Source organism: Sus scrofa, chromosome 2 (genome assembly GCF_000003025.6).
Source record: "Sus scrofa isolate TJ Tabasco breed Duroc chromosome 2, Sscrofa11.1, whole genome shotgun sequence".
NCBI classification, from domain to species: Eukaryota; Metazoa; Chordata; class Mammalia; order Artiodactyla; family Suidae; genus Sus; species Sus scrofa.
The window spans coordinates 148617859-148645401 of NC_010444.4; the positions used below are offsets into that span (position 1 = coordinate 148617859).

The window sequence follows — 27543 nt, forward strand, 5'->3', positions numbered from 1 at the left end:
AGGGTGTTTGTTGTTGTTGCTATTTTGGTTTTGATTTTGGTTTTCCTCTTCTTAGGAGAAAAAGCAATACATGGCTTCTTATCCAGAAGTTTGAGAAGCTAAGGGATCAGAGCCACTCATTTCTCAGACAAGTACTTTAAGCAGTACTTTGTTGTGGGCACTTGGGTGAGCTTGGGAGCTGTAGCTTGAGCAGTACAGAAGAGATATTCTTTCTCTGAGAACTTCTATTTGGGGGCAGGGGGACAGTGGGGAGACAAATACTGAACCAATGAAGAAAAAAGAGGTAATGAGAGTGCTGGGCTGAAACTAAGATGGAGGTGAAGAGAGAAAGAAGAAGAGGGAAGCGCTCAGATTGAGTGGCCAGGGAAGAACTTGGAGCAAATGATATTTCAGCTGATATCGGAATGACAGGAAGACGCAAGTCCTGGGAAGGTCTAGAGAGACAGGGCTGCAGGCAGAGGGGCCGACATGTAGAGGAGACAAAGACGACCAGTGCGGCTGGAGCATGGCATGTGGCAGGGAGAGGATGCACAAGAGGCAGCTCGGCCCCGAAGGGCTAGGACACCTAGAGGTCATACACGGCCAAGGGCAGATGGTTCGGATTTTATTCCTCGGGGGTTGGGAACCAGAGGAGGACACTGGCAGGGAAGATGAGTGTAATGAAAAACCGCCCTGGGTGCTATGTGGATAGCGATTGTTCTGGGAACCAAGAACAAGGTACTATGTATGGCACACTGCAGCTGAAAGATGATGGTGGGAGCACTGGAGATGGTAATTCCAGTGTGTGCAGAGGATACATTTTTTTTCACTGTAGCAAAATGTATATCACACACAATTTATCATTTTAACCATTTTAAGTAACAAAGTACATCAACTGCACTTACACTGTTGTACAGCCCTGACCACTGTCCATCTCCAGAACTTTTTTGTCATCCCAAACTGCAACTCTGTATCCATTAAACCAAATAAAATTAAAGGAAATCATCAACCATCTTCCTCTTCCCCACTCCCTGCAATCCCCCCCCACCCCACAACACTTGGTAACCACTATTTTCTTTTCTGTCTCTGTGAATTTGACTATTCTAAGGACCTCATAAAAGTAGAATCATACAATATTTGCCTTTTTTTTCCCCTTTCTTTTTAGGGCTGCACCCATGGCATATGGAAGTTCCAAGGCAAGGGGTCAAATCAGAGCTGCACCTGCCCACCTGCACCAGAGTCACAGCAACACCAGATCTGAGCCGCATCTGTGACCCACATCACAGCTTGTGGCAATGCCGGATCTTTAATGCCCTGAGCGGGGCCAGGGATCAAATCCGCACCCTCATGGATACTTGTCAGGTTCCTAACCTGCTGAGCCACACTGGGAACTCCAATATTTGCTCTTTCTGCCTGGCATATTTTACTTAGCTAATGTCTTCAAGGTTCTTCCATGTTGTAGAATGTATCAGAATTTTATTCTTCTTGAAAGCAGAATAATATGTATCTGGCATATTTATCTATTCACACATCGATGGCTACTTGGGGGGTTTCTACCTCTTGGCTACTGTGACTAGTGCTGCCAGGGTGTGCAAATATCTGTTCAAATACCTGCTTTCACATCTTTTGGGTATACACCCAGAAGTCAAACTTCTATAGCAAGTGTGATTTCACTTTTTTTTTTTTAAGGAACAACCAACCATACTATTTTCAATAATTATGTTTTAAAGGTAGAGCTATCAAGAGTTGCTGAGGTCCTGGTGCTATGAGTTAAGAGAAGAAAAGAAATAAGAATGCTCTCAAGATTTTCATTTTTACAGTGGGAGAATTTGGGGACCATATACTGAGCTAAGGAATTGGGGGATGAGAGGGTTGTAGTGTTGGTGTGGGGCATGATGGATAGCAAAGGTTCTCTCTGGAACATATTATATGTACCATGGATGCTAGCCATACAGATGGAAACAGCAGGTATGAAGTTTTATGTATCATTAGTCTAGAATTCCAGGCTCGGGGTTGGCAATAAAAGGTATATGATAGAAGGTCATGTGTGTTGGGGGCAGGGGGTAGGCTGCAGTGATGACAAAGGAAGATTAAGGAAATGAGAGTGAGGAAGCAGCTGGAGTGCATGTTGCTTTAAGTGCACATATGATTCTGAAGATACCCAGGCTTGGTAACTGCCCAGCTCAGCCGTCTTATAGACTGCGTGAAATGAAGGAAACAATTTAGGATTATCGGAAAAGATCAAAAAGATAAGAAAGTAGTGTTAAATTTCTGAACTAGGAAAGCTGAACTTGTTCCAGCAGGAATTTTAATACAGCACCTGGGTTTATTTTCATTTCCTTTTTCCTGCTATGTGAATAAACAATCTTATACTGCAATTCACCTTGTAATGACTTAGAGGTTACCTACCACTTTTTGAAGGAACTATGTGTTTAGAATCTATGTTTATATACTTTATTTTTCTGTTAAAAGTCCACTCTTATTTTCATATTTTTCTTAGAGATTTTCTTCACACCCTTTCTCTGAATTTAGTAGCAAACACGCCCTTTTACCACTTTGAGCCCTTGTGGCCCAGTTAGTTCCCTGTGACCCCTTCCTATCCTCTCCATCCCTGAGGGAACTGTATCGCATCTATCTTGATACTTCCTATATCCTAACGCAGTAACTTATCAAAAGATAAATATTTGATGAATAAATGGATATAAGATTGAAGTAGGACCTATCACCTTAAACTATGACCTCTCTGATTCCTGGATTGTTCTTTTTTTTTAATATTTTTTTTTTATTTTCCCACTGTACAGCAAGGGGATCAAGTTATCCTTACATGTATACATTACAATTACATTTTCCCCCCACCCTTTCTTCTGTTGCAACATGAGTCTCTAGACATAGTTCTTTAAGTCTCAAGGAAGTTTCTGGGGAAAGTAGTGGATATAAGGAAGTGTAGCTATGACAGATTTTTTTTTAAAGATGCCTGGGGATTAATAGAAAGTTCATCAAGTGCTAAGTCCACAGCAGCATATTCCTCCTAGCAAGCCCTCCTAAATTCAAGCCAGGAAATCATTATGCTCACGTGGCCACACCCAGGTCTCTTCCTTCCTGGCAGGGCTCCTCCGAGCCTGCTCTGAGCCTAGGACCACTACCTGATGCTCGTGGATGCAGGACTGAAAGAGGTGCAAGAGGCTAATGCCTAGTTAACCTTGAGCTTTAACCTGCAGAAAGTGTTTGCTGCTGGGCTATAGTGCTCTGGTATGTACTGGTTTATGTATTATTCAAGAAACCGTCCTTGCCATTGAGGAGTTCATGACCCAGTTGGAGAACAAAAAAAGAATATAAGCATGATAATGTTATGATGGAAGAAGTTTATCCTGCAGAGCCCATGTAAGGGACTAGTGACACAGAATAGGAAACTCATGGAGGGCTCCCTGTAGGAAGTGACATCTGAGTGATGAGGGGAGGGATGAATCTGCATGTCCGGGTACAGTGGTGGAAAGGATCTGATTCAGGCAAAGCAACAGCCGAAGGTGAGGAGATGCAGGGAGCTTTTAGGGGACTTCACAGGAGCCAGATGATGAAAGGACCTGTATTCCAAGTGAGGGAATTTGGATTTGATAGTCTTTGAAGTAATGAAATCCATCTATGGGGTTGGTGTGGAGGCTACAGTATGGAGAGTTTGGCCAGAGAAACATGCAACTTGAGACCCCCTTGCACTCTATATTTTTAGCCACTTGTACCCTGGACCAGAGGTAAATTTGCTTTAGCCACAAATGACCTCTTATGAATCCAGAACTAATTTTAAGAACCTAATAAACTACATAAAAAGATATTCAAAGCTCATGAAACCACCATGCACCTGCTTGTTGGGTGGGGCATGTACTTGGTTCCATCGGTAGGTAAGAGGCTGGTTATTCATTAATATTTTTAAGGAAAGAGGACTCAGACAAAATTGGTCTGTTAACTACTAAGGTCACCTTATTCTAGTGACATAAAAGCCACTTAGCCAGGCTGAAACTGTGTTCCCAAACCTACTGCAGAATTTTTTCCCTAATGGCTTCTGTGAATTTGGGTTGAAGGGCTTTCATGGTACATTAGGGTGGGGCAGTAAAAACTGGGGGAATCCAGAATGAGGGCTGTTAGGGACTACTGTGCTGTGCTCCAATTCAGGAAGGCTGCTTACAAGAATATTTATTTCATGGGAACATTTAAACTCTCTGGGCCATTCGTCTAAGTATTCATCAAACTACTCCCTTCACTGGAAGGGAGTGGACTGTGATCCCTCCTGTGGATTTCAGGATCTCATCAGTGCATGGAAGACTGGTCCAAATCCTTTGCTTAACTACCAGGGCTACTACAGAGCAACTAGAGGCATTACAGAATCCTTCTAAAAAAGATTCTAATCTCTCCAGGTTTATAGTATCATCACATTATAGACCATCTTGTTTCTCATTTTATAGCCTTTAGGTTCCCCTTATCTGTGGAGCTCCAGCATGACCCAGATGAAAATGATAATTAGTGCTACAACCTTACGACAACTTAAGTGCTGTATAATCTATGTTGCAATGCATACATGTGTAGACATAAGATGCTACAGAAAGTAAGAGTCTGAGGTTTTGAATGAGAGAGATCCAGGTTCAGAGTCCATTTCTTCCATGTATGGTGAGCTTGGGTTGAGTTACTTAGCCCCTTTAAGCCTCAGTTTTCTGACCTAGAAATTGGGTGTGTTAAGGGCAATGTCTCGATTCACTGTGAGAACCAAGTGAGATTACGAGCGATGAGGGGCCAGGACCTCATTTCGCCCCTACCATTCTCCAGCATTTCGCCTTTATCCTTCGGTTCTGTTTGTTCCTTTTATTATAAGCAACTTTCTCCTCTTTTCATTCCCCCAGGGATATGAAGCCTGACAACATTTTGCTTGATGAACATGGTAAGTAAATTATTTCTTTGCAATTCACTGCATAACGTGCAGGTAAAACGAGTTGATTCTCCCCAGCAGAGGAGTCTTATACATGGAAAAAGTGTCCTACGTCTGAGTGTCTTATACATGGAAAAAGTGTCTTACGTCTGAGTGTCTTATACATGGAAAAGATGTCCTATGTTTGTACACGTGTACAAACTCCATCTCACGGTGGGAAGAACTGTATGGGAGAACTTTATTATTTATGGCAGTGACATAGAACACCAGCACACCCTAATAACCTGGAAGTTATGTAATGAGAAAGTCATTCTCTTTTCAATTTCTTTTTTATTCCTACTCTTTTCTTCAAGAAAACCATCTCAGTTTTGTGTCTAGTTTGCCTTCCTATCTCTATAGCAATCATTTCCCTTTTTTCATAAACACAGAACAGGCCTCAGACTTAGAGCAGTTGGCAGTATCTACCTAGAGATTTAAGGCACTATTTTGTTCTCTTTTTGTCTACTTTTATGTTTTCCTTGTGCTGAGGGAAAATTGGTTTTACATTGGCAGAAGAGCTATCAAGTTTTCTGTTCAAAGACTTTCCACTTCAAAAAGAAATCAGTCCCTTCAAAGAAACCTATAAAGCAGATAAGAGTATCTGTAGTACCCAACTCTGAAAGTGACAGAGGGATGCAGCAATGACCATGACAGTGATAAATGAACACCTGAAGTTCAAGAAACACTGTTTGAAGATGTCCTGTAGAACAGGCTATGACCAGCAGTGATTAAGTGTTTATAACCTCTTTCTTTTAGATGTACTGGTACATCAGAGTCTACCTGAAAGACACAGCCCACACGTCATAAATGTTACAGACACAATAAGATCCTTGTTACATTTTTAGAAACCTGCTAGTTGAGAAAGTCCTAAATCTGCAAAGCTCCGTGTTCATCTGACTTTTACAAAAGGGATTAGCAAGTAAGACAGAAACTCCAAGAGCCATCCATTGCTCATTATTTATTTACCCAGTTGCATTTTAAGCCTGACTTGCCAGACCCCACCTGTGCTCGCAGGACTTAGGAACACTTTTGTGCATGACCTCTAATTTCAAACCTCAGGGTCATCATTTATTTATGGGCTGTCTAAAAAGATTGTTTCCACTTTCTTCCAGGGTCTTATTTCTTCCTTCCCTTTACTGCCTCTAACATTTGGGAGCATTTCTAATCTCAGAAACGTGGGCAATGGCGAGACTTAACCTGAAGGTGACTCCCATTAAAACACCAGCTATCTCTGCCTTAAACAGGAAGCAGGATCGTCTCTCCCACTGGTGCAAATAAACTCTGCCTAACTTCACACCTGGGCCCAAGGCCTCCCTCGGCCTAAAGGGCCCACTTTTGCACAACATGCCTAAAGGTGGTCTGTGTCTCCACCACAGCCTTGCAAAGGTGACCTCTGGTGGAGCAGACCCTGGTTTGGGGGTCTGACCCTACCTGTTCTTCAGCTGCTTCCTTTTGTGCCCAATATATTGCTCCACCATCTGTTGGGGCCCTTGAATGGAGGTCCTGTCAGCCAAAACCTTTTCAAGATTTATCTTCCATTCAGATTGAACAGTGTTGCAATCTTGGGTCTCAAACATGGAAACAGTGCTGCAATCTTGGGTCTGGAACATGGCTTCATCTTACTCCCACCACGAAGACGTCCTTTTCTCTTTCATGCAACTTCTTTCCCCTCATTTTTTTGGCAGCTTGGTGACTGCAGATGCGGAGAAAGTTCCAGAAACAAATCAGTCTTCAAGTCTAACCACCCTTAGAGACTAGTCGTGGGAAAGAGTCATTGTGTGATAGTTTAGGTAAAAGTGTGGATTTTGGAGCCAGATTGCCTGAGCTTAAACCCAGGTCACTCACTCACTCACCAGCTCTCAGAGTCTCCAAGGGTCACCTAAAATTTCTCTGCCTCTTAGTTTCTTCAGGGAGCAAGAGAGTTCTGACTTCTCAGCGTCATGGTAAACCCTAACTGACACACTGTTTATAACGTGCTTGACTGCAGTGTGTACAAGGAAGGGACTTAGTAACAAATACTAGAGTGACTATGAGGTGGGAGGGGATTTCTGTCCTAGGGAAGGAAGCTTAGACGACTTCGTCTTGTTTTGTGTGACTTTGTCTATATCATGCAGAGTTAGTAAAAGCTAGGTCCTTACCTGTCTTCACTTAAGAATTATTTTGATTCCAGAAGGGGCATGCCACAGATAGTATGTGTCTACTTGTTAGGTCTTGTGTTTAAACAATTTACTTGACCCTTAAATCTCAGGTGACTACATTTTTGATGGCCCATTCTGCCTTTCCTTCCTATTCTCAGAGGACTAAGCCCACTTTTCAGGGCATTTTACTCTTGGTCGGACTGGGGCTCTATTGCATAGGGATCCCAGTCTGCCTGCAGAACAATTTCAAGTCTACACCGGTTATCTGGTGTACTAGTTACAAAGGCCTTTTTCACTCTCAAATTTTGAGTCTTGGACAGTGACTTGGTGGGGGCGGGGTTTGAGCTTTTCTGTGTTTTATTCCCATCCTAAGCTCAACTAGAGAATCACTGCAGCCAAGAGAGAAACATTGCTTTGGGAAGAACTGGATACATATGTGGGGTGGAAGCAAACAGACCAGATTGAGAGCCATTCTCTAAGCATTGGCCAGGGGATCCTCTTCTGGGGAAAATAAATTTCTGAGGTTATTTACTTTCTCTTTATTCAGATTCTGAAAAACTAAGCCTCTTGGGCATTGCTCAGGGACCATAATTAATTGCTTTGAAATGAAATTCCCAACGGCCCCCACTCCCCAGCTCACTTTGTAGAGCTGCTGTTGTGAGAACCTACTGCCTTTCGGAGTGCTTTCTGCTGGGATTTTCCATGGCTCATACTTGAAACCCTGCTTTGCCGTCTTTGTCCACAGTGATAATATTTCTCCCCCGAGGAACCATCACATGTGACCCTTGCATGGGGATTTCATGGCTATGAATGATAATCTCTTATTTCTGAAACATCTCCTATGTCCATTCCTCCAAGTGAGCTGTGTATTACACAACATGGCTTATATTGTAATTCAGCACTGTCAGTAACAGGCACAAACTTTGTTCTACTCTTACTGATTCATATCGGTTCCTGTCCATCAGAAAAGACTGATAGGAGGTTCTATAGTGGCTTAGTGGGTTAAGAGTCTGACATGGTGTCTGTGAGGATATAGGTTCAATCCCTGGCCTCACTCAGGGGGTGAAAGATCTGGCATTGCCACAAGCTTCAGTGTGGGTTGAAGATACCACTCAAATCCTTCTTGCTGTTGTGTAGGCCAGCAGCTGCAGCTCTGATTCGACCTCTAGGCTGGGAATGTCCATATGCCACAGGTGCAGCCCTAAAAGGAAAAAAAAAAAAAAGATTGATATTGCAAGGAATTAAATCCTTTTGTAAGTGGAGAATCCTTCCACTGGTGTGAATGAAGATTCCTTACACATCAGAATTTGACTTTAAAAATGTTTTTAATTTAGAGCATACCTGTTCCCCTTTTTCTTCAGTGCCTCCCTAGTTCAGAGCCCAAGATGGCATTAGATCTTAGAGAGCTCATAACCCGCTGCCCTGCCATGTAGTTTTCATCTCCTCCAGACTTAAGTGCCTACCCCATCCATTCCATCGTGTCTAAAATTCTTGTGGATTTCCTAAACCATTCAGGAAATTAATGCTGCATACAAAGGAACAATAATGTCTTCCTGGTCTATCTGAGAGGAGGACAAATACTGCATCATCTACAGTTTGGATTTCTTAATACCATCCCCAGCGGCCAGGACCAGAGAAGGGTAAAAACATTCAGTTTGGGGGTTTGAGGAAAAACTAAACCTGCTCTCTGAACAGCTTGCAGCATCCCAAAATGTACCTAAAAAATCAAGTGGGTTGCATCTTAAAACACACACAGTAGCACACTGCAGCCTATCTCTAGACAATCAGATTTATAAGTCTCAGCTAGTGCATGAATGTTTCATAAGAATCCTAGAAAAATGTGGCAAACAGGATCTAGATATTTTCGAGTTGGGGGAATTTTTCGAAGTTGGCAGCCATGCCAACCGATTGGTTATGGTGTGCTGGAGAGCTGTGATGAGAAATATCCTCAGGCTGAACACAGCAGGGTGAGAAAGAGTATGAATAATAACTATAACAATGACTAAGTTCAGTGACTCAATACTACGAATTCTGATTTTTAATGTGGCTCTGCGCCTCAAGGTACAGAGGTGAACAACACAGGCAGATCACTCCCTGAGGTGCTCAGTTGGGAAGTTCCGAGACTTGTACCTACACTTCACTGTAAGGCAGTGGTTCTAACTGGGGCTGTTTTTGCTCTACTGTCTCTCCTCACAGGGGATGCTTGGAAATGTTTCAGAGATGTGTGACTGTCAGGATTCCAGCCGGGAGTGGGATGGGCTTTGGATATCTAGAGGGTAAAGCCATCCCTGGCTTTGGATATCCAGGGATGCAAGGAAGCTTTCAACAAGGCACAGGCAGCCCTCACAGCCAGAATGATCAGGCCCAAGATCTCAGGAATTCCAGTTGAAAAGCTCTGTCCTAAAGTTCCCCCAGGGCCTGGCTTACGGAAGAAGCCAAAGTGGTCCCTCATTCCTAGGCAATTCCTGTGTTCCTTGCTCAGCAGGTGACCCAGCCTCCCTCTGTGAGCCAGCCTCAAGGTCACTGCCAGGCACAGAAGGGCACTTGGCAGAGAGATCCCAAGGTGAGCAGAGGGAAGTACACCAGCATCCTGGGCTTAGAACTGAGACATCAGCTGGTGACCATGGGCTCTGTGAAGTTGTTTTCTTGTTCAACTTGAGGCACCAGGCTATAGGTTCCAAAACATCCAGCCTCACAAAAAATTCCTCCCACCATTTACTGTGCATCCTGGTGGAAGAACGAAACCCTGAGCCAACCAGAAGGTAGCTCTTTGGTCTTGGGATAGAGCACAAAATTTTGAGGCAATTCATAAGCCACGAGAGGGGTTCTGGACCAAATTCCAGATCCTACTCCTAGCTCTGCTATTGCTGAGCCCTGAGAGCTTAGCCACAAACAGCTCTTCTATAAAGCAGGTTTTATGTCAGTAGGTTACAGTGTATGAAAACCTCTTAAAAACTGTAATAATCATATGAGTGTAAATACAGTTTCTAAGACAAAATTAACATTCTTCCAACCATATTCAAAAGAATTAAATGAGTATTTACTGTGGTCAAGATCTCCCAAACCAGGTCTTCTAAAAGCCTGGTCTCTCAAGCTTTACTGGGTATAATAATCCCATGGGGAGCGTGCTTAAACACTGGGGCCCCACTCTCAGAGTTTCTGATTCGGTTGGGGGTGGAGGGGCAGGGTAGGGCCCAGGAATTTGCATTTCTAACACGTCACCAGGTGACACTGATGCTGCTATTGTGGGGACCACACTTGGAGAACCAACTGGCTCAAAAACACTCTCTACCTTTTACTGCTCCATGAACATAGGCAACCTCAGAATAGGGTCAGCTTAGAACACCTGCTCAACCTAAAGAAGATGATCCCATGCCTAGCTGTCCATCTGAATTACCTGCAGAGTTTCTTGTTACTGTTTTTAACGCGGCTGCCTGCTCACCTACCGGTCGCACTGCACTGGAGTCTCAGGAGAGTGAAATCCAGGCATGTGTGTTTTGCAAAATGATGCTTGAGCATGACAAGTAGCAACAGAGGATAATACGTCCTTCCTGCCAAGTGCTGAGAGAAGTCCTCCACCGCCTTATTTCACTGGATCTTCCCAACCATATCCTGATAGGACTATTGCTATCATCCCAACTTTACAGAGAGGATGGTTCACCTTTCTAAGGTAGAGCAGCTGGTTAGTGGTAGAGCCAGGACTTGAGGCTAGGCAGTCTCCCTCCCAAGAACAGGCTCTTAATCACTCAATCTCCAGGCTCACCTATTTTGTATCAAACCTTGGGAACCAGGGACCCAGTGCTTTGAGCATGACCCACGGAGAGAAACAGAGAAAGAAGAAACCAAAACAGCCTGCACTATGATTGGATCAGTGCCTGAAATCATCTGTTGGTGCCATTTATGCAAGATTACATTCGCTCTCAGCTGGATGAGTACCACTTTCACGTTATTTAAGTGTCATCACGAACTTATTTGCAGAACAGAAACAGACTCAGAGACGTTGAAAACAAACTTACGGTTACCAAAGGGGACAGGTGGGGGTGGGGAGGGATGGACTAGGGGTGTGGGACTGGCCTATGCACACCGAGGTCTATGGAATGATTGGCCAGTGGGACCTGCTCTATAGCATAGGGAACTCTGACCAGTATTCTGTGATGGTCTGTATGAGAAAGAATCTGTAAATGAATGGATGTGTGTACATGTATACCTGAATTTGCTATACAGTGGAAATATCACAGAAAACAGTCAGATCTCATCCCCTACAATTTTCTTTTTTTTTTTTTTTTTTTTTTTGTCTTTTTAGGACCGCACCTGCACGCATATGGAAGTTCCCAGGCTAGGCGTCGAATCAGAGCTATTGCTGCCGCCCTACGCCAGAGCCACAGCAATGCCAGATGTGAGCTGTGTCTGTGACCTACACCACAGCTCACAGCAATGCCGGATCCTTAACCCACTGAGTGAGGCCAGGGATCGTACCCGCAACCTCATGGTTCCTAGTCGGATTTGTTTCTGCTGCACCACGACAGGAACTTCTCCCCTCCAATTTCCACCACATCCCATCACAACCCCAGAAGCTCTCAAATGGAGATACGACACCAGCACTTTGAGAGCATCTCAAAGCCTGTGACTTCTCTGCCAGCCCCTCACACAATGGGCTTGTCTCTCTGAGCCCTGGCACTGCCCTCTTCCTCTATCTGGCAGTGATGCAAAGACCCTAGTGTGTTTTGTAGGGTGTGCTCCCTGCTGAACCTAAGTATTAGACCCACACCACGTTGCTGTGAGGGTTAAAGCTGAGGGGAAACCCTAAAGATAGTCTGGTCCACACATTCCTGTTTTAAAAGGGAAACTTAGTTTCAGCACAGGAAAGAGACTTCAGGTCTATGGTGTATTACAGACAAAATTCAAAGCCAGACTCAGGTCTCCTGGCTCCCAGTCGAGGACTCTTTATACAGCCTCTTTAACATAAAACTTGACTTTTTCCCTCTGCCTTCCCTTGATAAGTTATTTTATTGGTGATCAGTGGGAGACAGTCTGAACTTTCAAACAAAAAAAAACTGCTAATGATATTTCAGAAAAAGGAGAGACAAGAACACTTCCATGGCAAAGAAATAAATATATGTCCACTTTATACCACGTTGGTCTCTTTATTTAAAAAAAAAAAAAAACCCATAAGAGATGCTTAGGAGTTCAATACTTTGAACAGCTCTTGGCTGCTTCCCTCTTAATTCTCACAGGCTGTACCCACTTCAAATGCTGCCAGCAGACACAAGTGGCCTCAGTAGAATTTGCCAGAGTATAACTAAGGTTAACACTTTCTGATGCTGAACTATAAATTTACAATGAAGCATTAACTAGACATTTCGTATCATGTTCTGGCTGCTGGATGGCTGCTGGTTTAAGCCTATATTGGTCTCGAAACTAGAATTCTTGAGCTTTTACTGCTATGCCCAGGTGCAGACACACGCAGGCATGTGCAAGCTTCCCGGCACTTTGGACGGGAGGTGTGTCGTACCACCGGGTTGAGTGGACTTACCGTTCCCTGTGGTCCTTTTCTCTCGCAGGGCACGTGCACATCACAGACTTCAACATCGCTGCCATGCTGCCCACGGAGATGCAGGTCACCACCATGGCCGGCACCAAGCCTTACATGGGTATGGTCCCCTGAGCGGCTGCAGCAGCTAGGAGCTAGGCTTTGTTTTGCATGCCTGAGATGCCTGTGTATTAGGGGCCGTCACCTGTAGGGACTTGCAGCTGGAAATGACCTGTCCTCCTCTGACTTTGCTTAGAGAGCTTTTATTTTGGAGGTCTGAGGTCAGCCGCGGGGTCTCCTTTTACCAAATGCCCAATCGGATCTTGAGTCAGGAGGGCCATGGGTTCCATGGAAAAACACAGTTGGATGGTTTATTTTGGACCGTTTCTACCTCCCTCCTGGTGAAGAATATTAATAATTAATTCAATAAATAGCTACAAATTGTTTCTGTGCTCTCAGCACTGTTTGGGTGCTGTGATCCCATTGGGAGCAAAATGCGCAGGTAACCAGCCCATGGAGCTTACCTTCTGGTGAGAGGAGTTAAATGAGTTGAATCAGAGAGGTAAGAGGCAACAGTAAGGAGGATGCTAATACGTAACATAACCCTGTCTTCCGCGGTCATTAAAACCATTTCCATGCTTCTACATAACAGGCACAGAGCTGTAGGGTGAGCAGGTGCCTTCCAGCTCTAATTTTGGCTTTAGGTTTCTCACCACAATAATCCCATGAGTTCTTTTCAAAGATGAGGAAGTAGGTTTTTCCTGACCATTCCAGATTTACCCAAAGAGTAGCTAAAAAGTAGGGTGTGGTACCAAAATTGTTGATCAGGTCTCACATTTAATTGTCAACAGTCATGCAGTAACGCAAATGCTGAGTCCTGTGGTTGAAGGCAGGTGTCTCCATGGAGCAATCATTGCAGCTCAACTACAAGCTCCACCTTCCACCCAGCCCAGGAATAGAAAGGGGAAGTGTTGCCCCTTGGGGGCTTACGGGCATTCCGCAGAGACTCCCTTCCCTCTGCCAGCCTGGCCAGCCGTTCCTAAGGCAGACAAGTCCCATCTCAAGGGAATCATTGGCCCACTCTGGGCGTGGCTGTGAGGAGAAGCACATGGGGTTCCACCCTTCAGTTCCTGTACTTGCTGACTGGCCCCCAAGCTCACAGAACCTGACAGTGTGGCCATAGCAAGTTGATAGCGTGGAGTCAAATCTTACTGGGGACCATGCATTAGGAGACGGAGTGATGCTGCCATGGGAGTGGGAGTGGAGATGGGGAGGTGGAAGAGCTGGGGGGTGTCGTCCAGCTTCACAGGGGCCCCTCCGCTGACCAGGGGGTGCAGCCTGGAAGGAGGGAGGGAGGCTCAGCTCCACTCCTGACAGCATGGCTTACTGGCTCCCAAGGGAACCCAGCTATATCAGAATCTCTGGAGGTGACAGCCCAACATAGGCTGGTTTAAAAGCTCTTTACATGTGCATCAGGGGTTGGAACCTCTGCCATTGACTATGAGCTCCTAGGAGCCGCTAGAGCAGAATCACCATGGGGACAGAGCAGGGCACTTGCATTAGGCTCCCTCTGCTGCTGCTATTCCTGCTCCTTGCTCTAAAACAAATGGTGCTTTCCTGAACTGGAGAGCAAGGTTTGTGAGAGCCAGACAGGCTCCATCTCAACACAAGGTAGCTGAATCCAGCCTGGCAGGGTGGGTAAGCTTTGAATCAGATGTGAGACTAGTTTGAAAGCTCTCAGGACTGAATTTTAAAGTATGTAAATATTTCAATGAGCAAGAGGGATTCACGTCTATTAGGCAACAGACTGAGCTGTCATAAAAGGACACCCCTCCTTACCCAGCAAAAATGGAGGCGAGACACCACATGTTGTCAGCAGATGAGAGAATACAAACTATTCAGCTCCTACCCTAATTAGTCAAGATGCTTAAAGCAGGTGACGTAGCTGGTTCAACTGGTGGGATTAAGTCAGGCATAGGATGAATTGTCACCTATGGTCAATCATTTGCAGGCAAAATATTGGAACCTGAAATTAAGAGCAAGAGCAATGCACTTTGTTTTGATATTTCATTCTCTTCTTCCTGGAACTAAAGAGAGAGGGGAGAAGAGAACCCCTTTCACTTTCCAAGAGAAAGAAATCTTCTATGGGGAAAAAAATGAGCCTGATTTTACATGGTGTTTGAACAACTGCACATTTCCTGGCTTCCCATGATGGGTGGGGGAATACATCTCTTTTGTCGCTTCTGAAATAAGGGACACAGAATTCAGCCTATTTTCTGCCTAAACCCCACAGTTCAACAAAAAGGAATCTCCTAGCCTGCTGCTCTGATGAGTTTATTCCCCAGGTCTCCTGGGTTTTCCTATTAAGGCGTCTTTTCTTGGAGACAAATCAGAAAATGCGCATCTGGGTTTTCCAGGCCCGGTTTCCATGGTGAGAGGCGTCAAGGAAGATCATCGTTCTTTTCTCTCCCCAGTGATTTTAAATACAATCGCCGTATAATTTAATTCTCCTCAAAATTGGCATTTCCAGTCTTTTCACGCCACAGAGCTGGGAAGCTGGAATCCAGTCCAGTTTCTCCTTCCTCTCCACCCTCACCCTTCTAATTAACAATTGCTAATATTTATTGGAAGCCTTCTAGGGACCAGACAATGTGTTAAATGTTTTACATTCATTTACTCTTTTTTCCCCTCAACAACCCTAGGAGGCAGACAGTAATGATCACCATTTTACAATGAGGAAAATAAGCTAGGTAATTTGCCCATTATCACACAGCTGATCACTGAAAAAGTCTAGATTTTAAGCAAGCCTTTCTGCCTTCACAAAAGCAAGCTTCTCCCTGAAAGGGAGAGAGAGAGAAATTTTCTAAAATATATTTGTGGTTTCTAAATACTTGTAAGCCAATTTAAGTGGGCCAAGCTATTAGAAATGTTTCTCATTTTATTAAAAAGTCACTGACTGTCAAAAAGTTACTTCTTTATTCAAAAGTTGTCCTTGCCTGTGACTTTTGGACTGGAGGCTTTCTAAAAAGTATCCTGAGTAGAAGCCCACTTTCTGTTTCTAAAAATGACATTCCCAGGAGTTCCCATCATGGCTCAGTGCTAATGAGCCCAGGTAGTATCCATGAGGACGCAGGTTCAATCCCTGGCCTCGCTCAGTGGGTTGAGGATCCAGCTTTGCTGTGAGCTGTGGCGTAGGTCACAGATGCAGGTCCTATTCAACCCCTAGCTTGGGAACTTCCACATGCCACAGATGTGGCCCTAAAAAGAACCCCCCCCAAAAAAAAGTGATGTTCGAAATGATTTGGTAAAATTTACCTAACATTCTCTAGCACCCATTTTATAGCATTCCTGTAGAATATAATTAATTAGTAATTAACCAGAAAGAAAAAATATGCTAAAAAAGAAAGAAAACTAGGATGAAATACTGAATGCAGAGTACAGAAGATACAGCATCTGTACTTAATAATAGATGTATTATCTTCTACTATAAGGTGCCAAGCATATTATATATTATACTGCAGTTCCTCTGCTCTGGCCATGAGACAATGAGCCATCTGCCACAGCCTGAGTACCTTCCAGCCATCAAAGAAGTTTTACTTTTTAAAATTCATCCTCTTCTACCCTCTGTCTCTTTGCAGTCACCGCAATCCTTCCAGCGGAAGCTTTGAGCTTAACCAGCAGAAACGTTCTTCTCCAAATTAAAAACCAAACCACACAAACAGATATACTATGGAAAATGTGTTAAATGCTGATGAAGCAATTGGGAAATTAACTCCTCTGCCTGTAGATATTTGTGGCTTCCTTCCAGACCTTTATTCTATGCACAAACACACGCATATTTTTTCAAAAGATGGATCACACTGGGTGTCTGTAACCTATATTTTCACTTTATAATGGAATGACAACAGGCCTCATGCAGCAAGCACCCCTTACATCCCAAGCTAAGTTTCTTTGCTAAGTTCTTAGCATTACATCATTAAATTTTCAAAGCATCCCCATGAAATGGGTTTTACTGTAATTCTTTTTTCTTTTTATGGCTGCACCTGTGGCATATGGAAGTTCCCAGGGTAGGGGTCAAACCAGAGTTGCAGCTGCCAGCCTACGCCACAGCCACAGCAACACCAGATCGGAGGCACAACTGTGACCTACTCTTCAGCTTGCGGCAACGCGGATCCTTAACCCGCTGAGCAAGGCCAGGAATCGAACACACATCCTCATGGATACTAGTCAGGTTCTTAACCTGCCAAGCCACAATGGGAGCTCCAAGTTTTACTATAATTCTGCTTTTAAAGATTAAAAAGTCAGGCCTCTGGAGGAAGTGACACGACCATAATCACACAGCAAGTGACTGGCGAGTGCAAAGTTAAACCCACATCTAAACTGTCTCCCACGTCTGGAACTTTGATGGTGATGGCAGCTAGGAGAAATAACGGCTGACAGGTACTGCGCTTGTCCTATTGGCCAAGCACAGTCCTAAGTGCGTGTGTCAGGTTGTTTACAATAGAAACAACTCTGTGAGGCATGTCAGCCTCGAACTCTCCATACAGTGCTGTGCTGCTCTCTGCCTCCTGGCAGCAAGTGTGTCTCAGCCAGAACTGAAATCACTTCTGACTTCAGAGTCTGGCTCTTGACAACTAACACTGCTTATTTTCCCAGGCCCATCTATATGTCTCTTTTTTTTTAACGGTCACATGCTCGAGAATTACAGGGCTGCATCCAAATCTATCGAATCAGCTTTTTTTTTTTTTTTTTTTTTGTCTTTTTTTTAGCTATTTCTTGGGCCGCTCCTGCAGCATATGGAGGTTCCCAGGTGAGGGGTCGAATTGGAGCTGTAGCCACCAGCCTATGCCAGAGCCACAGCAACGCGGGATCCAAGCCGCATCTGCAACCTACACCACAGCTCACAGCAATGCCGGATCGTTAACCCACTGAGCAAGGCCAGGGATCGAACCTGCAACCTCATGGTTCCTAGTTAACCACTGCGCCACGACGGGAACTCCCTCGAACCGCTTTTTTATCATTGAATGTCAGGTTGTTTCTCATTTTGAAACATAAATGTGTAATGAAACCCTGTCGGCAGGAAATACGTGCTCATTTCCTGTGATACATTCCATTTGAGGAATTTCTGGTCAAAGGATATATACCTTAATGCATTTCCCTTCCGAAAGTGTGTATGGGTTTCTACTCCTTTGCTCTGGAAGCATCTAAGCATAGTCACATCCTTGCCTCTCACCAGGGCTGCACTGTCAATATTTTAATCTTCCCAAGAAGATAAATGAAAGTGATATGTTATTATGACATGAAAATTACATTTTTTGCTTCTTTTGTAAATTGCCTGTTCATGTTGTTTGCCTGTTTTCTATTGGGGTGTTAATATATTTTTCAACTTCTTATGGACTCTATAAAGAATTCTGGACCTCTTTATATAAAGGAGGGTAAAATCTAGGTTATAAATATGATTTCCTACTTTTTAGCTGCTGTTATTTTTATGGTATTTTTGACATGAAGAACTACGTTCCCTACATCAAACTATTAGTCATATTTTTGTTGTCTATTTTGTTTCTTCAAAGGTTGTATGCCACTTATAGCTATTATAAAATATTGGTTAGGTTCCTTGTATTGTACAATAGATCCTTATAGCTTATTTTATACCTAAGATTTGTACCCCTTAACCCCCCCCCCCTTCCCTCTCACCACTGGTAACCACTAGTTTTCTCTCTATGTGTTGGCTTCTTTTTTGTTATAGTCACTAGTTTGTTGTATTTTTTAGATTCCATACAGTATTTTATTTGCCTATTTCACCTAGCATAATACCCTCTAAGTCCATCCATGCTGAAAAAAAGAATTTCAGTCTTTTTATGGCTGAATAGTATTCCATTGTGTGTGTACACACACATACACACACCTCACATATCTATTCATCTGTTCATGGACACTTAGGTTTTTCCATGTTTTAAACCACTGATCTTTTACTTTACAGTTTCAATCTTTGATAGTATTCAGCAAGACCTTCCTACATCCAGATTTTAGATATGGTTACCTATATTCTTATTATTACAATTTTTCTTTATCCAGCTGTATCTTATCTTAACCGAAGGGCCCAAATTCATTTTTGTTATATTATTAATTCTTTTGAGACCATGTATCAAAGAGTCTTTAGAAGTTTGAAATCTGTCCATCATAAATTAAGTATTTTTATGTACTAGCACCTGTATTAGTAGGCTTTCAAATTTTAATTACTGGAGCTTTATAATGCAGTTTAAAACATGAAATATAAGTCCCTTTATCCTTTTTCGGAAAATCGTTATTATTCACACATTTTTATAGGTGCTATTTGGAAGCATTTTCTGTCAATTCCATGAATTATTTCTGTTGTTTTAAATTTGCACATTAGTTTTGGACCCTTTCTTTATGTCCTGACCAGAAACTGCAGTGCAGTTATTTTAACATCATAAAACTAAATGACAGAAATCCAAATAGCTAATAAACATATTAACATGTGGGAAACCTGTTAGGAATCAGGAGAATCCCGATTTAAACCCCAGTGGAAGACCATTACACACTCACCAGATTGGCAGACGCCACAAGGTTAGTTAAGGCCAACTGTGAGTAAGGAGGCTGAGCGAAGTGGACTCTGCTGCATCATGGTTCAGACTGTTAATTGGTACAACTACTTTGGTAAATAGCTTGGCATTATCCAGTATGTGCGAAGATGCACAGCCTCCCCAGCACCTCCCTCCCAGAAATGAACCCTAAGAATGTGTATACTTAGGGGAGTCTTACATGTGCATCATTGTTCAAAATCCTCCAAACCAAAAATAACTCAAATGGCTGTTAACCATAGGAAAGGTAGGTAGATTACAGTGTATTCCTACAGCTCTGATGTGAATACGCTACATGTAGCAAGTTGGATGAATTTTATACACACAGTGTTGAACAACAAAAGCAAGATACAAAAGAAAATACAGAGTAAAATTTAACATACACAGATAAAGACACGCACCAACACATATACCCATGTTATAGATACACATAAAACACATATTTTTTATATACATGTGTTATATACAAACATACATATATGTTATATCATATATACACAACATACATTAACATATATAACACTAAGATAGGCAACACTAAGCATTGCTTAACAGTGCACACACAGAGAGAAAATCCATGTAGAAAGGCAAGAAGAAAATTCTCAACATAAAGCCAGGTTACTTCTCCAGTTGGAAACAGAACAAGACCCAGTTGTGGGTCAGCTTTCTAGGTCGTAATCTGTGTAGAGTTATGTGGCCATTTATCACTGCTCGTTAAATTCTTCTTTTAGGTTTTATTTACTTTTTTGAAGTAGGTATAGAAATACCTTAAAAACCGAACAAAACACTCGATGGCTTTTTTGAAGGAAATCTAGTCCCTTTCCACCTCTATTTGTCCTGTCTTGGGAGTAAAGGGTCCTCCTGCAGGTTGATGGAAGCCCTCAGCGTCTCCTGCTCTGGCTCCTCAGCTCTTTGAGGGCTCAGAGGATGACCCATCCGTTATGCTGTTGTACGTTGTCAACATGTTTTTTCTTAGTGTTCTTCCGAAATGCACGGAGCATACCATGAGCACGTGCTGAATGAATGCAGGCATATTCAGTGTCTTCGTGCTGGGGCACAGAAAAAGCAGAAAAGGATCATGCTCGTATCAACTCCAAGGGTGGCCCAAGACGACGGAACATACAGCTTTTTATAGAGGCATGTTGATCCTGTTAGCTATTTTCTTAGCGCAATGGTCTGTTTATCCTTCCGAGTTCTCTGCAGCTTCTCTGAGATGTCTGTCACCTGTCACCCGGAGGGATGTGTCCGCTGACTTGCTGTGAGAGGCTGATAAAGAAAAGCAGAGTTACAGTCTCCTCCGTCCAGTCTGCGGGGGGACTGTGGGGCCACGGCCATTACCTCCCAAACTGGGTGGGGAGCTATGACTTGCAGAAAGAACGTGGTGATGCATGAAAGGTGAATTCACCAGGGAAAGCAGCTTCCTTAGTTCCGCTACAGTGGCTTTTTACGGCAGGGTCCATCCTGGGCGTTGGGATGGTGACATTCTCTCTAATTGGATGCTGCCCACAGGGCTTTACTTGGAACTTGAGTGCACTGGGCAGGACAAACCTGTAGGCAGGTCCCACATCAGACCATGCTCATTTGTCCTGAGCCAGCGTTTTACTACCAGGGTCTTGGGTCAAGTGTGCAGCTTTTGGCTAGGTAAAATTCCTGTTGTTGAGTGTATTTGTCTCTCTGGGAGAGTGCCCAAGTGTTTGAATACTTTCCAGGCACTATGCTGAGATCTAAGCATGCATGATCTCATTTAATTTATCACCTCCGTAAAAATGACCTTCTTAGTCCGACTTTGCTGATGAAGATCCTCAACTCATCCCACTGAGGCCTTTAGAGGTCACAGCACATAGTGAAGGCGGGTTTGGACCCAGACAGCCTGGTTTCAGAGCTCATATTGGCATCCCGTGCTTGATTGATTAACTCAGTGTTGTTTCATTCATTCCATTTCTGTTGAGGGACTCTAAATGCCAGGTTCAATACTGGACAAGCAGGCGGATAAGAGACCTGCCTTGCTTTGTGCTTCATTCTAGAGTTAGGTATGTTCTGGGTAGAATATCTAGGATCTAGAAGGCTCTTAATGTGTCACGGCGCTTAGAAAACCCATCACTGGATATCTCCACCAGAGCAACATTGACTGAGGTTCTGCCTCCCACTGGAGTCAATTCAAAGAACTGTGATCCAACACGCATGCCCCACATCCGGTGTGAAACCGTATCTCTCAGAATGCTTCCCATCGCCCCTCCCTCACCCGGAGCAGCAGGCTACAAATGCTGCCCCTGATGCTTCAAGAAGACTGTGAGATGGAGAGCCAGTCCCAGTAGTGGGAGCGCATTCTCAACATCGTTGGCAGCGGTAACAGGCATTTACGTCCTGACCACCCGCTTGCAAATCAAGACAAGGAATAACATCTCAGACCTCTTGCCTTCAGAATCAGTCACATGGTTGGGGCCTGATGGGATCCCATTTTTCCCAAGTGCATGTTCTCAGTAAGAGAAGAATTTGGCCATTAAGGCCTGTGCCTGCCGCTGCACGTTGGTTGATGAATGAGAGAGATTCGAAAATTAGCCATTTTTGCCTGCAGTGAGCAATCTAGCCCTGGATGCTAAATGCCCATAAAAGTGTTGATACCCTTTTCCCTGGTAATTTGCCTCTAGAGGAACATGTTGAGAAGATAGATTTGTTCATATCTCAGGGAGCAAAGCTGACCTAACTTTGCTGTGTTTTTCAGCACCCGAGATGTTCAGCTCCAGAAGAGAAGCAGGCTATTCCTTTGCTGTTGACTGGTGGTCCCTGGGAGTGACGGCATATGAGCTACTGAGAGGCCGGGTACAGTAGGATTCCATTCCTCTTGGGTTTCTCTTCCGGCAAGTTCCGTTTTTAGAAGGAAAGAATGGACTTTTCATTTCTGCTAAAATCAGGTAGTTTGAGAGGTGAAGGCAGCTGTGCCATGTGCTGCTTGGGATTTTTGCACATCTTAATTCAGCCTCCTCCTTGGGGGACCAGGCGTGTGAGCTGACCTTAAATTATGCAGATAAAATTAAATGAACATGAGGGATATTATTAACTCCCAGAGAAGGGAATCAATACCCCTCACTCCCTTTCTTGTTTAAATATACCTGTTTGTTTAAAGAAAATCATTTTGCAGCCGCAGTACAGGACTCAGATGCAGACACACACCCCCAGGCGAGTGTGAATTATTAATACAACACAATTCATGCCCTGTCTTGTTGATTCTGTCTTTCAGTTAGCTCTCAGGTTCAGTGTCAAATTAGGGTCGTTTCATTTTTAAGGAAATCTCCCTTAAACTCAGCCAATGCCTGGGAAAAATTTTGCTAAGAAACAGTTCTTTCTCCCTCCCATGTCGTGCACCTCGTGGTAGTTCCCTATGATTGGGTGTAACTGACAATGTATTAACAAGGCCAGGTTTTTGCTTTCTTCTGCTTCGGAAAGGTGAAGAAACGCTTCCATCAGATACCTGAACTTATACACACGATTTAAGTTGGGTGTTACCAGTCACTCGGCTGCAGTGGCCATGAACCCCAGACCTTATTCAGCTCAGAGCTGAAGCTTTTCCCTTTGACCAGCCTCTCTTTGCCCCACCCTCAACCTGTGGCAGCTACCTTTCCATCTCTCCTTCTATGAGTTTCATTTTTTTTAAATATTCTGTGTATAAGTGATATCATGCAGTATTTGCCTTCTCTGCCTTATTTCACTTTCCCATTGGACTCCAGGTCTATCCATCTTTGTTGCAAATGGCAGGATTTCCCTTGTTCTTATGGCTCAATAATATTCCGTTATTCAGATGTATTATGTATGAATATATATTACATGTTATTTATACTGTTCCATTGTTCATTTATAATATATCCCTGTATAGATGGATAATATGCAGAAATACCTATGACACCATATAATGTATAAGCATATATTATATGTGTCTGTGTATGGATATATACACGTGTGTGTGCGTGTGTGTCTATTACTATATCACGTACCACACATCTTCATTCAAGTGTTGGGCACCTAGGTTGTTTCTGTGTCTTGGCTACTGTGACGAGCGCTGCAATGAAGATGGGAGTGCAGACTCTTTTTTCGGAAGCACAGGTCGAACTTCTGTTAGAAAAATGCTGTGGCTCCCCAGTGTGTCACATATGCCCACTCATACACACACACCTGTTCCCCTCCCCCGCCCCCACTGCACCCACTCCCACTTCACACCCTTTAGCTTGGCCTTCTTTGCCCTTTAGAACCAGACTTGCTTTTCAGATTTTGCTTCCTCAGGAAGGGCCCTGAACTCACGTCAGCATCTGGACTTCCTCCTCTCTTGAGTTATCCCTGGGGGCTTTTTTCCCTCTTGTTCCTTTGCCTATAAAGAGATATCCTACAGGCAACCCTGGTCTTTAAAACATCACTCTGAAAAAATGTGGAAATTGCTAAGTTGAGTTTGAATAAAGTTAAGGATACGTCTTAATGGTAGCATTCTTTGGAATTCTTCATCTCATGTGTATGGACCTTTTCTAAGAAAGGACAGACTATGAGAGGATCCCAAATTTCTTTTTCAGAGAAGGGCTTTCTTGGGGTCTTTTCATATTCAAATCCTACCCATTCTTTGAGGCCCATGATGGCAGGGCCCCTTCTCTGAAGTTGCTTTCTTTGGTCTCTCTACCTAAAGGGAGCCTCTCTCTCCCAACTATTTATGTACTTTCACTCTTAGAACCCTTCTTTATTTATTTAAAGTTATTGGAAAATACAGAAACGCATGGAAATGAAGGCAAAAGTCAACCCTATCCTCTCGAGCAAAGAGAATTCCTACTGAAGAAGTTAAATCTTCCTTTGACCGTTCGGCCTCCTCTTCCAGAATTGACAGCTTGCTGTATTCACTTCCAACCCTCTTCTGTTTGTATAAGGGTAATCTGTTTTCACCTACACACATGCACAGTATTGTCGTTGTTAGACAAGTTTTTTCACTGAAGATAAAATGTAGAACATTAGAACATCGAGATCTATTTTTGAGATTAAATGCGTTTTGTAAGTGTAGGACCCCGTGTACATTTTTCCAGCTATATCAACCCTTTATCTCCTCTGTGTGGTCAGATTGTAAATTTATTAAAGGCAAAGGCAGTGTTTTATATAGTTTCATATTATCCACAGTATTTTAACTTCAAATAGGTATGTAGCAAATGCATGTAACTGCAGAGAGAAACAAGTCACTACAAATCAATTCTGACACATTCGCAGACTCACCAAGGAGGTTGCATGTAGTTATCTTTCAAAATATAGCTCATCAGAAGAAATGAAATGCTAACCTTTAATTACGACGAGCAACACAACTAAACCACAGAAGGGTGCTCAACAGTAATTTCCTTCACCTGCACGAATTGTGATTTACAGAAAAAGATGTGCTTCCAATGGAAATGAGCCTGAGACACCCCTGTAGTTTCTGAGCTTGACCGTGCTCTGGATGCACAAGTGGGTCCCTTAGCCCTTAGGCTGCTTTGTCCCTCTCCGAGGCAGGGTCCGAGTCTTCTCTGGTTGTGGGCTATCCCTAGTATTAGCTTACCATAGAGACACGTGTCCTTTTGCACTAACTGTACACACTTAGCTGCCACTCTTTTGCTTTTGTGCTCCTGAAATAAGACTCTAATCACAACACCTCATTTTGCCCATCTAACATTTTCTTTTTCCCTCCGTGTTTATTCTTTACATCTCATTCTTAATTTATATGCCACCCTAGAATTGCTTGCTATATCCTGTCATTGCACACTGTCATCTTTCTAATAGCATGTATCCCACTGATGAGTGTGTGTGTGTGTGTGTGTGTGTGAGCATGTGTGCATACAGTCTTGTTAACTATTTATGGTTCCACTGAGTAGACTGTAGGCTGTACCAGTGTAGGAATCCCATCTGCCCCATTTTCATTCTAGGCCCAGCACCCCACAGAGGTATGGAACATTGCAGGCATTCAACCAATACTTGGTAAAAAAAAAAAAAAAAAAAAAAGCAAGTATACAGTTGTTGATGGCTCAACATGGATTTTAAAATTCAGCACTAAAAATGTAAATTATAATATAAGACAAAGGCAATCTGACTATTTTTAATAAGTCAGCAGCCCATGAGGTTTAAAAAATTTTATATACATATATATTAAATTCAGTCATAAGGCCTTCTAAAGTAAGTGGGGAAAAAAAGCACAACATATTTAAATCATTTGCTTGTGGCACTCAATTTATTAGTTTGTCAGAACATTTTTAGATACCTCAGAATCGGGTTTAGAAACATCAATGAATTAAAGAAAAAATAGAAGGAAGAAAAAATATGTGTGCCCACGCAGATAACCCTGGAAGCTTGAATGTGTCAAAACAGCCCCAGCTCTTAATGGCAAACATGCAGAGAATCACCTGCAGTGACCGGCAGTGCCCCCCGGCTTGCAGTCATGAACACTGAGGATGCTGATAAAGCACCCAGCCCTGCTTTTCTGATATTGGGTTACAAGGATGATTTCCACTACATCATCACTGAGACAAATGAATTAACTATGATCCTTTGTTCCATCTGGAGGGAAGAAAATATGTGGCAGGTGACTTGAGACCTTGCATTGAAAAAAAATAGTTTGGCCAATGTCCTTTTTAGGGAGTCAGACCCGAACCCTTCCTGGTTGCCTGGGTAACGCTGCTGGCCTCCTGTGGAGCCTTCCTTCCCATCCCTCTACTGATGGCTCATCTTGCTGGTCCCCATTTACCTTTATATCCGCCATTCTTTTTACCCTTATGTCAATGATAATAAAGGCCTCTCTCCTGCATCGCGTCTGATATGTATTAGCCACCCTGTTGTGGCCTTTGCATGTGTTATGTCATTTAATTTTCCCAACAATCTCCTAAGGTGATTAACTTGATTATTTTATTTATTTATTTTTCTTATCAAGTAGTCTTAATGATAATCAGTTGTTATTTCCCCAATACATTATTTTTTTTCTACTGTACAGCGTGGTGACCCAGTTACACATACATGTATACATTCTTTTTTCTCACATTATCAAAACTTTCCTTAAAAAAAGACACATGCATCCACATGTTCATTGCAGCACTATTCGCAATAGCCAAGACATGGAAACAACCCAAATGTCCAATGACAGGTGATTGGATTAGAAAGATGTGGGTATATATACACAATGGAATACTACTCAGCCATAAAAAAGAACAAAATAATGCCATTTGCAGCAACATGGATGGAACCAGAGATCTCATCCTCAGTGAAATAAGTTAGAAAGAGAAAGGCAATTCATTTTAAAGAAGGAGCTTCATTTTACAAATGAAAGAACTGAAACTCAAATTGAGCGATCCAGTTTAGTGCTCAAATTCTTTTGCCTTCAGAGCTCAAACACTTAATTACATCATGTTACCCTTTAATATTGATTATAACGAGGAAAAAATTAAACTCCCCCGTTTCTCCCAAGGTGGTTCATCAGTCCACAGTCATTTATCAAGTGTGTTGAAAAAACCAGGCATTTAATAAATGCTCGTATTTGTATTAACTGTCCTATGGTGGTTAATCTAATATGAAAATTTTGTTCCTTGGACAAAAAGGTAATGAGCACTTAGCAGGTGCTAGGTCCCCTGGGCAAAACTGTGAATATGATGTTACCTCTGGCTCACAGTTCACATAGCGACCACCCCCGGGCGAGTACCTTATGAAATAGAGAACTCAATGTAGGTAAAGGCTGCCCTCTAGTGGATATTTCTGAAAACTACTAATTAAGCCACTGTTTCAATTTCTTTTTCCCCCAACTTAAAACTATAGAAGAACCTGGTTCTTGAAGAAAAAGTCCTTTTGCTTCATCATAAAATTCTCCACTCCACTCCCTAGAACAAGCAGCACATAGCATTTAGGACTGGTCTTGAAGTTTTCTGCAACCTTCTACCCTGAACTTAGTTGTTATGACTCAAATAAGTAAAAGAGGTATATTTATGGTAAAACTCTGGATCTCTTTACAATCACATTTAATAACAATTTTTTAAACTTCCACTTACTGACGTTAAATAAGAGTTTTGTAAACTTTCATTTACTGAGCACTTATCCAATATTTTATGTAAATACTTCCATCCATTACCTTATAAAACAATTCCAAATTGACATCCCAAAGATGGATTTAGCCCACGGAAATGTTTCCTTAGACTCAGAGGAGCCACCAGCTTTTAAAAATCCTGAGATTTCACAAGAAGCTATAGATTTCTGGTATCTTTTTTAAAAGTAGGATATCTGGCAACAGTACAAAATATATACTTTTGTATATAGCAACACAACACTCAGCTGAAGGGATTTGAAAATGATACTGAGATTTTCCTGGTTGAA

At 42.8% G+C, this 27543-nt stretch overlaps 1 protein-coding gene across 1 annotated transcript in view; it reads left to right on the forward strand.

The window, feature by feature from the left end:
* Window positions 1-27543, forward strand: part of STK32A (serine/threonine kinase 32A) — a 143784-nt gene that overhangs the window by 98051 nt on the left and 18190 nt on the right. The window contains 3 exon segments of the mRNA XM_021084962.1: window positions 4866-4903; window positions 12630-12719; window positions 21923-22020. Of these exon segments, the coding sequence (XP_020940621.1) occupies window positions 4866-4903; window positions 12630-12719; window positions 21923-22020 (226 nt within the window).